General features: G+C 40.4%; 2 protein-coding genes and 1 long non-coding RNA gene across 3 annotated transcripts; 2 read left to right on the top strand and 1 right to left on the bottom strand.

Moving 5' to 3' along the window:
• Positions 1 to 827: 827 nt before the first annotated feature.
• Positions 828 to 1,070, bottom strand: LOC137600092 (uncharacterized). Its single transcript, XR_011036907.1, has 2 exons — positions 1,013 to 1,070; positions 828 to 913 (listed from the first exon to the last, which is right to left on the bottom strand). It is a non-coding gene; the product is annotated as an uncharacterized lncRNA (long non-coding RNA).
• A 524-nt stretch (positions 1,071 to 1,594) lies between these two features.
• pin1 (peptidylprolyl cis/trans isomerase, NIMA-interacting 1) lies at positions 1,595 to 4,210 on the top strand. The gene is made up of 5 exons (XM_068321479.1): positions 1,595 to 1,760; positions 2,393 to 2,463; positions 3,021 to 3,129; positions 3,220 to 3,330; positions 3,453 to 4,210. The coding sequence occupies exons 1-5, from the start codon at positions 1,703 to 1,705 to the stop codon at positions 3,560 to 3,562; spliced, it is 459 nt and encodes a 152-aa protein (XP_068177580.1). The 5' UTR covers positions 1,595 to 1,702; the 3' UTR covers positions 3,563 to 4,210.
• Positions 4,211 to 6,495: 2,285 nt separating this feature from the next.
• On the top strand, positions 6,496 to 9,188 carry LOC137599878 (perforin-1-like). Its single transcript, XM_068321090.1, has 9 exons — positions 6,496 to 6,765; positions 6,852 to 6,931; positions 7,015 to 7,060; positions 7,302 to 7,444; positions 7,545 to 7,683; positions 7,756 to 7,836; positions 8,109 to 8,605; positions 8,690 to 8,783; positions 8,942 to 9,188. Exons 1-9 carry the CDS (start codon positions 6,496 to 6,498, stop codon positions 9,152 to 9,154), a joined length of 1,563 nt encoding a protein of 520 aa, XP_068177191.1. The 3' UTR covers positions 9,155 to 9,188.
• Positions 9,189 to 12,032: the final 2,844 nt, after the last annotated feature.

Raw genomic sequence — 12,032 nt, forward strand, 5'->3', positions numbered from 1 at the left:
GCAAAGCTTTCATATAATCTGTGAGCACAATTAGTGAGCTAAAGCTCGAGGACACATGATGTTATGCGCTTTCTTCTCCAGCGATGCTGCTTCATCGCTTTCAGTTTCAGCCACATTGAGTGTGTGTGTGTGTGTGTGTGTGTGTGTGTGTGTGTGTGTGTGTGTGTGTGTTTAACAAGCAAGATGTTTGTCTGAGTAGAATTGTCTTGGGGGGGAGGGGGGTCTCTGATCTATTGGTAGTACAGCTCCAGGTTCATCCCATCATGGATTTCATCTAGAAGTTGTGGTTAAGTTTAATAGATCTGAAAGTTTAAAGCATAGTAATACGCTTAAACTCAAATCACACAGTATATGTAAAAGATCGGTTAATCAAATGATGCAAAGTGCATCCTAACAATGGGTACGGATTTATTTTCTCAGGTGAAGGTCTATTAAAATACATTAATAACAGAACAGGTTGTTATCAGCTGTAGTTTATAAAAATTAAAACATATTTCTTGTCCTCTACAACTGAAAATGTGACACTTTTGATGATTATAGCTGCAGTAATATACAGACAACTATTAGCTTCTGTTACTAACTTGCGATCTCCTGTTGTAGCAACAACAAAGTCAACAAATAACGATATAAACAGGTGCTGCATTATCAGTACAGCGTTAGATCGTTTTAATAAGGATACAGTCACCCAGAGTCACGTGGTCCTTGAATATTGTATACCTGTGGGAACAGAAAAGGAACATTTATTAAGTGACAACACAAGCAGCATCATCACAGGTAAATAAAACATCGCTGTGGTTAAATAGACCATGTTTTCAGAGGAGCTTCTCACCATTTCTTCAGTACAATTCTGTCATGATGTGTTCCCGTCTGGGCAGCAACCAGCTTCTTCAGATCCCCAATGCTGTCCTCGGGGCTGAAACACGGGGTTAAGGAGCTGGTTTCTTGTTAGCTAACATTAACAGTAAGTGACATGTGCATTTTTAAATCCTAGTTTTCGTTCTTTAAAGGATACTTGCACTTGACCCGGACTTTCTTGCCCAGGCGATCGTTGCAGACGACCTCGATCATCTTCAGCTCCTGTAATCAGAAAGAAAAGGTGACGTTAGCACTGACGTGTGTGAAATATGTTTACAATACAGCTTCTACAGTCCCATATAAGTAGTTAGAGACTGATGCTTTTGATTTAAATTCTTTATGATGTAAAATAAACGATATAATTCAATTATTTCCCAAAGAAAACAGTTCATCGTTAGCCAGCATGTTGTTGTAAAGCTAGCAATCGTCCGCTACAGCTCATCCTGTTGTATTGACAATTGCGCATGATGTTAGAAAGTATACAAAACCGATTTCCTATGATGTAAATATCGACCTTATATTTATTTAGTAAGATAATAATGATTGGTGATATGTGATATTCTTACCCGAATAAAGCAAATTATAATATTTTCCTCAAATCCTCCAAAAAGCTCACGGCGTCGCTTCTTTTTAACGTAGTCCGTCCGATTTGTGGCGCATGTCAACCTCGCGACCAATCAAATGGTTTGGATTATAATTGACAGTCCACATCAACCTATCGTAGCACAGACATCTCCTTTGTAGCCGCCTTTATGTGTATGTCTGCTCCCAAACAACTCGCACCGTAAATACTTTCCAAAGTGTTGTAATTTGTGTAGCTACAGCTCAATATATCACAGAAATAAAAATGGCAGACGAAGAACAGTTACCACCTGGGTGGGAAAAGAGAATGAGCCGCAGTACAGGTAAGGAAAACGAACCCAGGATAGGCTAAAATGGGCTAGCTATGTGCTAGTGCTGAGTAAAGCTAGCTTGCTAACTAGCAGCTACATCATCGTTCTGCGATGAGGAAAATATTCCGCGTTTACATTTAACAGGGACGAGATTAAACTAGCGAACGTAAAATATCCATTTATAAGTAAACTGCTGTTTGAATATTTGTACATTACTTCTTAATCGATGCACCCTGACCCATTCAAACGGGCTCCTGTGGGGCCCTGTGTGACGTCATATTGCTACAGTGCATAACCCGCAATGATGGCCAGACTCACTTCTATTGTTTATGTTCAGATGCTTAAAGTCTCACCTTTGTGGACTCTAATCCAATTAAACCCTTAAGAAATTACTATTGTAATTATAATTTTCCTCCATTTTTTAAATGCTGTCACGTGATTCAAACTGTCTGACAACATGTCTATCCCATCCCATCTTCTGATGGGATGGGATAGACATGTTGATTGACACAAAGACGGAGTGTAATCATGTGCAGCATCCCACAGTGAGGACAAAGGGGGTCCATTGGACCACTGACAGACATCTACAGTATTTACCAGTTAGACAAATGGCAGTTAATGGCTCTTTCTCTTTGCCCCCCCAGGAAATGTCTACTACTTTAACACCAAAACCAACAGCAGCCAGTGGGAACGTCCAAGCGGAGAACCAGACAAGGTTGCCATGTGAACATTTTACAAGTATTTGCTAGACATAAAAACACTTGGAGTGTATTTACACACTGCTTTGGAGCATCAACACAAACGTGAGACTGTATTATGTTGTGATGATGAAACTATTTGTCTTATTTGGGCAAAGTGTCAGTCTAAATGTAAATGCTGACCTCTGGTGACGTATGCAGGTGATTTCACACTGTGGATTAAGTCCCTTTGAAATTGTTATTATTATTGTTATTTCAATCTGTATTGTCTTTTCTTTCCATAAATGCAGCAAACAGTTGTGCAGTATGCTAAAAAAAAGGCAGTAAATTAAATTTATTTGTCAGTAAATTAGTGTTTTGTTATTGGAATATCCTTCCTTGCATTAATGTAGTCGATCATAACTGCTAATTTCTGATCTGTTACGGATCAATAAACAATTAGTCATTCATTACAGCTTAAAAATCAGCTAAACTGACTGATCCTGATCATAGAGAACAATTTTTGACGTCTCTTCCTGATTCTAGGATGTTTTGACACTTCCCGTTTGTTTATTTGTTTGTTTGGTTCGTCCAGGTACGTTGCTCTCACATCCTGGTGAAGCACAATAAGTCACGTCGTCCTTCTTCTTGGCGGGAAGAAAACATCACACGAACTAAAGATGAGGCCATGGAAATTATTCAGGGTGAGTTTGACGCTACGGAGGAAGAGGGAATGTTATTTGATCAGGATTGACCCTTGTTTACTGTTTTATTTACTTCTCTATGCTATGTAGGGTACATAAAATCCATGAAGTGTGGTGACGCCACGTTTGAGGACTTGGCCTGTAACTACAGTGACTGCAGCTCAGCTAAGAAGAATGGAGATCTTGGATTATTTGGCAGAGGTACAAACTGATGTACATGTCGCACACAAGAATGCATATTTTTTGTAATATGTGATAAAGCTCTTAACATGTGGCTGATTATTTAATCACAATAAGGCATGGTATCTGTTTTTATGTTTCAGGTCAGATGCAGAAGCCGTTTGAGGACGCTTCCTTTGCTCTCAAAGTGGGAGAGATTAGCGGCCCTGTTGTCACCGACTCGGGTGTCCACGTCATCCTACGTTTGGGCTGAAAGGAAGCATGCATACACACACACACACACACACACACTGCAGACCAGCCCCACCAGACCCAACCTTTCTTCTCATGAAACCTGCTATCAGATAAACAAAGCTTATGGGCAGAATTGCGTAATTTGAATGTGAACTTTTTTTTTTCAAGCGCCATGTGAATAATTAAATTCTCTTCAAACTAAGGAGCATTGCAGACCATTCCTGTCAGACCTCAAGCTTAAATTAAACTTGCCGTCATTTACAAATTTGAGTATTTGTGACTCTGTTGCGATCGCCTCGTTCAAACAATTCATCACGATGTGTGGTGTGTGTGAAAGTGTGTGGAAAAGTTCCGTTCCCTGTATGTTTTTTCCTTTTCTATTCTGTGTTCCAAAGCGGTTCCTCCGGGTTTGTATGGATGTTCAAGAAAGCAGATTTGTCAGGTGTGTGAAATGCTTTCTAATAACTTCTGCAGTCTTGTTTCTCTCCATTTTTGGCGCTGATTTAAATCTCATAGCCTACATTGAAACATGCATGTTTCCCCATTTAAGATGCAGTAAGCAAAGATGTCAGTTTAAATCTTCCAGAGTTTCAAACATCAGTTGATGTGAGCTGTTCTTCTATTATCTCAATGACATTATTCCATCATTAAAGATATGTTTTCTGTATGCTGCTTTTCATAGTTCCTCTTTTTTAAACATTATTTTTCTTAATGTTACTCAGATGCACCACAATCCTTCATGTTGTTGGACTTTAATTTTTCACTAATGCATCCATCCAGAAAAATTACCCATCACTTTTTTTTAGTAAGGAGCATGCTGATTTTACAGTAGTGGTTCATTATATCCATAAAAGGGCCCTAATAAAACAACTTCCAGTAACTAATTCTAAAGGAGGGTTAACTAAAACACTATTGTGATAAATTACTAATATCTTAATTATCACTACCATCTGGTATGGTTCTAAGAAAATAGAATTTGATTATACGTAAATCCTTTAATTCAAAGTCCTAATGTGAGATAAAAGAATATGTGATGCATGCAGATGGATGGTAAGGTGTGCCAATGCCAGGAAGATTGAAGAAACAATAAGCCTGCAGCACAAATAGAAAAGTGTTAATCAATGACTATGACTTCTTCATGAATCAAAGTCTGTTTTGGCAACCTGAAGGAAATGTGGGCACAACGGCTGTGTGATCACATGACTCAAGAAAGGTTATAAAACATTACCAAGCTGTTATAGAACCTCCACATCCAGACAGCACTGATGATGATGATGATGAAAACACAGGTAAAAGCTGTGAGCAAACAACAAAAAAAGCATTTAAAGTTTGTTTATTTATTTCATTTGTAACTTTGTCAAGTTTTATTAAAAGAGCAAATTAAACCTCACAGTCCAATCATCATAATTACGCAGCAAGTCTTCCAGCAGCACCATGATTCTCCTCTCTCCAACAAGTCAACTGGATATAGATGTAGAATATTTATTATTATTTATTAACTTGACTAGAGTGACTTGTTAACTTCCCCAGGAGGTGATTTTTTTTTTCAGTTTCAGTCTTTTTTTTAAGATGATAAATTGAACGTCTCATATTCTATACTCATGTAATCGAGGACTCTTTTGTCATGTCATGGTTTAAAACCATCAGCTGGAACATAAGGATATATTTGGGGGTTCAACGTTTGTCATGTCAAAGACAAAGTTAGTATGGAGGCTCTGCTGTTAATGTGTATTTATCAGAATAAACAGTTGTAAAATGACATCGAGGCTCCAGAGTTCCATTTATGATAAACGATAACACGCTTATCTCTGAACCAAAGTCAAAGACTCTCTTCCCTTCTTGGTTATGATTTTGATGACTGGAAGCAGAGCAGCAACGTCAACGTTTCGTCCCGTTCAGGTAAGCAACAATTTATAAAAGTAAATATCGTTGATTTTACAATGAATGAAATACCTGAGGCACAGAACTGTAAAAAACAAACAAAAAAAAACCACTTCACATGACCCACAATGCTGGGTGGATTGGTTGGATCAGAGAATTTGTTCCTTTTTAGTTGAAAAGATTTTTTTGAACACTTAATTTAGAAATGTATAAAACTGAGTAATTATTGGTTACTATTGTCCAACATGTGTATTCTAGCAGCAGATGCAACTTTTTTAAGCCTCCTCACTGTAAAAGAATGAAAGTCAGAAACAGAGTTGAGTGGACAAAGTCAATAAATTATTGCTAACTAAAGACCTTTCTGAGAGCATTAGCAGACACATAATGATGCTTCTAAAACACCAGTGGGATTGTGAGCCGAGGACTGAGCTTTGTGGAATCCCAGAGAAAATGTTTTCTTTCTGTAGGTTTGAAATTTCTTCGTGAAACTTGGACACTTCTGTTCTTTAAGTATAATGAAAACGAAACAAGAAGAGGAACTGCTGAGTCAATCGATTCGTGTTGCCTTTGATTGAGATGAAGGAATATTAAGTCTGTGTTACTGTTGAACTGAAGGTCACTGATTATTCTTAGAACAGCTGCTTCTGCACTGAGATCAACTGTGTGGTCTGGAGTTAGCTTTTAGTTAGCTAAGGTCATCCGACAGATTTGAAAAGAGTACAGGTGCATAAATGCAGGCATTGAATGACTTCATCCAGTTCTCTAAAGAATTTGAGATTAATAAAAATATGAAGGAGGCAGATGGTTGATTGGGTGTGTCAATGCCAGTTAAAGGCGTTTCGCTTTGTGCTGAACTAGCAATAAAACCCAGGATAGTAAATATCATAATTTAAAATGACTTTGACACAAATCAAAGTCTGTCTCTAAGGGAAACTTTGGCACCATGATCATATTATAGCAGAATGTGGACCTGCAAAGCCCACCAGAAACGTCAGTTTACCAACTGAATTGACGCTCACTTATTTCTTCTTCTACTGTCTTCATCACTTCCTTGTCTCTTTGGCTCCAGCCATGAGCTCTTCATCAGCCCCACGCTTTCTCTGCCTGAGTCTCCTCTTCTTCATAGCGTTCCATTCCCCTGCTCTCTCCTGCTACACGGGAAACCGCAGCCAGTGCCAGGCTGCCCCCTTCGTGCCGGGCCACAACCTGGTCGGGGAGGGCTTCGACGTGGTCACCCTGCAGCGCAAGGGAGCCTACATGATCGACGTGAAGACCTACCTCTCGCTGTTGGGCACCTGCACTCTCTGCACTAATTCTCTCCAAGGCAACAAGATGCAGAAAGTAAAGAAACCGATAATTTGGCATATAATCCAACAATGGAGCTCATGTTTCTTTTGCACGTGTTGACCTCTCACCTGTACCTCTAGCTGCCAGCTGCTGCTAAGGACTGGCGAGCATTCACCCGATGCAATGCTGACATCTACAGCAGCGCACACAGTTCTGTCAGGTACTGTATTATCCAATGAAGAGGTTATGTCAGTCATTAAATTGTTTCAATAATGATTTCTTTCTGGTTGATTCTGTCCACAGCTCATTGATTGACTCTTACTCATCCCAGGACAGTAATGACTGGAGGGTAAGACATTTATGAACATTAAATTAGCTTCTGGGAATATTAGCATCATAATAACTTATGGAGATAATATATAAAAGTCCTTTGCTTATTTTATGATGGGAGTGCCACCTTTCTCTGGAGGTTCATTTGAAGACACCACGAATTTGCATCATAGAATCCGACGTAGACTCAACTTTGCTTTCTTTTTAAATGTTGAAGGAATAACAAGATTGTTTTCTGAATATAAATTTGATCTCATCAGGTTGGTCTGAATGTAGATAAGTATGTGACCGCCAAGCTCGATGTGGGAGGAACTCAATCCACTGCGTATAAGTTTGCAACAGAACGGACCAGAGAGGATCGCTACTCCTTCAGCACCCACAGGGTCTCCTGCAGCCATTATCGGTAGGGCATGAGGATTGGTAGGACGTGAAGATCTCGGGTTTAACAGCTGATGTTCGAATCGTTCCTGCTGACAGCGTTTGCTGTCTGTTTGTGTCCATAGTTACCGTGTTTCGAGCAGACCGCCGCTAAGCGCTGAGTTCAGGAAGGACTTGGCCAGATTGCCTGTCGTCTACAACAACTCCACAAAAGCTCAGTACAGTGAGCTCATACACACCTATGGAACACACTACATTCGCCAGGTCGTAACACACACAGATACACACAGTGTGTTTAATTTCACTACATCTATTTAACATTTCCTTTGGTTTCAGGTTTACCTTGGGGGGCGGCTCAGGCGGGTCACGGCCTCACGCATCTGTCTGTCCTCGCTGAATGGGCTCTCCTCCAGCGAGGTAGGCTTTTTCTCACACGGCACTCCTGAAAGTACCTTGCAGTTTCTGTCATATAAAAATACCAAAACATTTTTTTGTTCCTCATTAAGTCCATCTAAAGTCTATCGGTAAACCCAGACTGTTGCACAGACTGCCAGTGTATTGATGGAACAGTTTTGGTCATGTTGCCTAGGGTGTGGCGTCCTTGCAGACAGTCTTTTCAATCTAGTATCCATTTTGTTGAATAGACCACCATCATGCATACCTATTGCATTCTACTTCCTGCCCTTTAGGTCCATTCCTGCTTATCACTGGGTGTCTCCGTGGGTTTGGGGAAGTTTTCTCTTTCCGCCAGTCAAAAGTCTTGCAATAAGGTTCTCCATAACCAGGACGTGTCCACCTCCTTCAGCTCTGGTCTCCATCAGCACTACACAGAGGTGATGGGAGGCACTGGTTGGTTGGGGGAGTTTTCACTCGCTCGTAATGACTCAGAGGGTTTCAACACTTGGATGACCACTCTGAAGGACCACCCGGACATCCTGTCATACTCTGTTCGGCCCGTTTATATTCTGGTGTCTAATGACACAAAGAAGGCCGCGTTGAAGGCAGCCATAGAGCAGTACTTAGACGATAATGCTGTGAAGAATGAACACAAGGAACCAGTTTGTGGGAGCAATGTTCCCAACATTGGGACCAATTGCTGTCCTCGTCAGGCCATGAAGGGAACGCTGGTGGTGACCATCGTCCGGGGATGGAATCTGCAGGGAGATATCATGGGCAGGACCGAGAGGTGAGATCGAGATGCGCGACTGAGATGTTGAGGTGGTATCTTTAAAAAACACGACTCATTAATTAATTTTACTTTATTCTACAGCTATGCAAAGATGTGGTATGGTTCCTATTACCAGAGAACTCACATGATCCATTCAAACGACCCCTGGTGGAACGCTCGCTATGATCTGGGCAGGGTTAGTCAGTCCGACCTCCGCAGATCATCTCGGAAGACGAAAAAAGATCGATCATTTGCATCAAATCTGCGTTTTGTTGATTTGGCTTCTTGTTTCTTAGAATCTTATATATAGAGTTTTATTTTCATTCCAATTCTTGTTCCAAATCTTGTATGAAGGTGGACACACACTTGGGATTGAAGGTGGAGGTCTGGGATGAGGACGTGTGGAATGATGACCTTCTGGGATCATGTACCTGGCGCCTGTCGCCGGGGACGCATACGGTCACCTGTCCAGCAAAGAAAGGTGGCTTTGAGGTTCGATACTCGATGGCCTGTGACCCCTACCTGACTGGAGACAAGTGCAACAGCTACAAACCGTCTCCAGAGTGAGGAATACATTGGAAAGCCTTGATTTGTCCTGATCTGGCTCCTGGTCCCGGTCTGACTGAGTTCTCACACGAGTAACCATGAAATCAAGACTGACAGCTAACTCATTGATTGCGGAGTTTTAAATGAATTCTTCTGCCTGGCAACAGCTTTGCCTTTTGTTTTGTTAAAAAGCTTCACACACAACAACAACACACCCACAATCAACCCAGGTTAACACCCGGTCCTTTTTCTGGTAGGTCATGTGAGGACCTGCTGGGCACACCTGAGATTACTGGTATTTCAGTTGTTAAAATTTTTTAAAAATAAAAAATTCAAACATTGCTGCTGCTTCCTTTCTATTTCTTCTCTTGATGTGATGCAAATGCTGCCCGTCAGGCAAATCTAATGAAATTGTATCCGTCTTAAAATATTACTTTAATATTTGACCTGCATCAAATATTTAATATTAAATAAAATTTGTTTCATCCAACATCTTAGCTTTTCCATATCAGTGTCACGTAATTCACATCATTGCCTCCCTTCATTTGTCCTGATGCAGTCAAATAAAGACTCATAATTTAACCCCTGAATCTTCTGTCAAATGTAAAGTCTTGAATCCGTCAGATGACCAATTTCAATCTGGACCAAAGGTGTACACAGATTGGGTTTGTTATATCAAAACGTGATGCTAGCATAGCTAAAGGCATCACCTCCCCTGCAAAATAGGTTTAAACTTTATTTATTTTAATGTGTAATGATGTGAAATTACTGACTGGAGTTATTTTTTGTGACTGCACCTCCAGTCAGTAAAGTACCATTCCAACACGCCTTTATCTTTTTGTTTTTTTGTAAGGCGTCACCAAAACAACACACCCACAATCAGTAATTATTTATCAGACAAATGTATTTGTTGAAGCTTGTAAATATTTACTGCTACAGCTTCCCGTAACACAGCATAAATGTTCCGGGTTAATTCCTTTCTGTGCGGAGTTTCTCCCAGTTTCGGCGTTTCTAGGTTCCTCCCACCTCCAAAAACATACAGCATTGGCGAATAGATCACAACAAATTGTCCTTAAGTGTGAGCGTGAGCGGTTGTTTGTCTTTCATGTGGCCCCATGATGAGCTGGCGTCTTGTCCAGGGTATACCCTGTCTCTCGCCTGTAGTCGGCTTGGGTAGGATCAAGCAGATCTGGATCCTACCCAGCAGATCTGGATCCTACCCCAAACATATGATGGAGTGGTGCATCACATAACCTGGCTTCTCCAGTCACCTGACCAAAACCTGCTGGGAACTCCTTCAAGACAGGTGACGACCTTATGAAACTCATCAAGAGAAGGAAACATCTAAAATAAAGTATAAAACATGTTTGGAGTTATTTCACATTTTTTTGTGGCTAAATGCTTCCACATGCCTTAGTCATGAAAATAAAGATAACCAATAAATGAAAGGTGTGTCCAGACTTTTGACTGGGAGTGTACCGGTACACCTTTTAATAAATGTAAATTTCAATGTCACAATTATAGCTTTCACATGTAATGAAAAAATGTTGATACTCAAGCTTGACATCAATTGTGACTTTTGTACGCCTATTTTCTTGATAATATGTCGTTTGTCCTCTTTAAGTCAAAGAGAGCTCGTACCACACTGTTTTGTAGTCATGTGACTTTGTGTATAAAGATCCAAACCAACCGTCCTGACCGTCACAACATCATAAAGTGAGATGCTCCATTCCACTTGAAATACTGACACTGCAGCAGAATTCAGGAAATTCTTCTGAGGTCTGAACAGGTAATATTGTGTATTTATTGTTTTTAAACTTGAGATTTTTTACTATGTTTACAAGTAATTTATATTTATTTTTCAATCCTCTCTTTTCTTTTTGAGTTCTTCCTGTCATTGTTAGCACTTTGTGAATGTAAATTATTTGATCTGCATTTCTTCTCTGAAAAATCAAGTTTATCATTATTTACTAATTGTACACATGTAAATGTTGATAGGGAAGCACAGGAAACTCAAAATATAACCATTAATCTGGCATTATTTTCAATCCACAGAGTGATGAATTCAAACCATTAATCCCGTTTTGTGAGTTCTCTGAAATATTTATCTTTGGCTTCAGCCATGATGTCCAGATCGACCCCATCCTATGTCTGCCTGACCCTCCTCCTCCTGTACTTCGCGGCGCACCTCCCTCCCACTCTCTCCTGCATAACTGGGACTCGTAACCAGTGCTTGTCTGCCCCCTTTGTCCCCGGCAACCACCTGGCGGGGTCAGGCTTTAACGTGCTCACCTCGAGGCGTGCAGGAGGTCGTGTGATTGACACACGTTCTTACCTCACACCAGCAGGCACATGTACTCTCTGCCCCAACCCTCTGCAAGGCAACAGACTCCAAAAAGTAATTTAATGACTGTGTATGGAATTTGATTTAATGTCTACATATTGAACGATTACAGAGAAGGACTCCGAATGGACTCTTGAATGTTCCCACTTTTGTTTTCAGTTGCCGGTTTCTGTGGTGGACTGGAGGGCTTTCGAGAGATGTAGTACGTTTCTCAGCAACAGACTGTACACCTCTGCCAGGTACGGTTTTTACTGTGTATGGACATGGACATGCATGATGGGATTGTTAATAAGTCAAATTCTACTTGATTTTTTTTCTGTTCCAAAAGAGGTAAATATTGTGACTTGACATTTATTTCAAAGCTTTCCTTTGCGGATTCAGATTCATAATTTCATCACTGAATGTTCAAATGATTTGATTTGTATTTTCTTTGAAAATATCGTCATGGTGACGATTATTCATGTGCGCTTTGTGTCCACAGTTTACTGGCAGAACACTTAGCCCTTTCTGACAGCAGAGACTGGCAGGTAGTAAAAACTTCTGTCAAAACAGATG

The sequence above is a fragment of the Antennarius striatus genome, chromosome 8 (genome assembly GCF_040054535.1).
Source record: "Antennarius striatus isolate MH-2024 chromosome 8, ASM4005453v1, whole genome shotgun sequence".
Taxonomy (NCBI): Eukaryota; Metazoa; Chordata; class Actinopteri; order Lophiiformes; family Antennariidae; genus Antennarius; species Antennarius striatus.

Bases quoted from the DNA above. Each gene is read 5' to 3' on its own strand.
- pin1 (XM_068321479.1), top strand. From the start codon at position 1,703: ATGGCAGACGAAGAACAGTTACCACCTGGGTGGGAAAAGAGAATGAGC. The intron at 1,761-2,392 runs GTAAGGAAAACG...TTGCCCCCCCAG, and splicing joins GAGAATGAGCCGCAGTACAG to GAAATGTCTACTACTTTAAC. The intron at 3,130-3,219 runs GTGAGTTTGACG...TATGCTATGTAG, and splicing joins GGCCATGGAAATTATTCAGG to GGTACATAAAATCCATGAAG.
- LOC137599878 (XM_068321090.1), top strand. From the start codon at position 6,496: ATGAGCTCTTCATCAGCCCCACGCTTTCTCTGCCTGAGTCTCCTCTTC. The intron at 6,766-6,851 runs GTAAAGAAACCG...CTGTACCTCTAG, and splicing joins AAGGCAACAAGATGCAGAAA to CTGCCAGCTGCTGCTAAGGA. The intron at 7,684-7,755 runs GTCGTAACACAC...CTTTGGTTTCAG, and splicing joins GAACACACTACATTCGCCAG to GTTTACCTTGGGGGGCGGCT.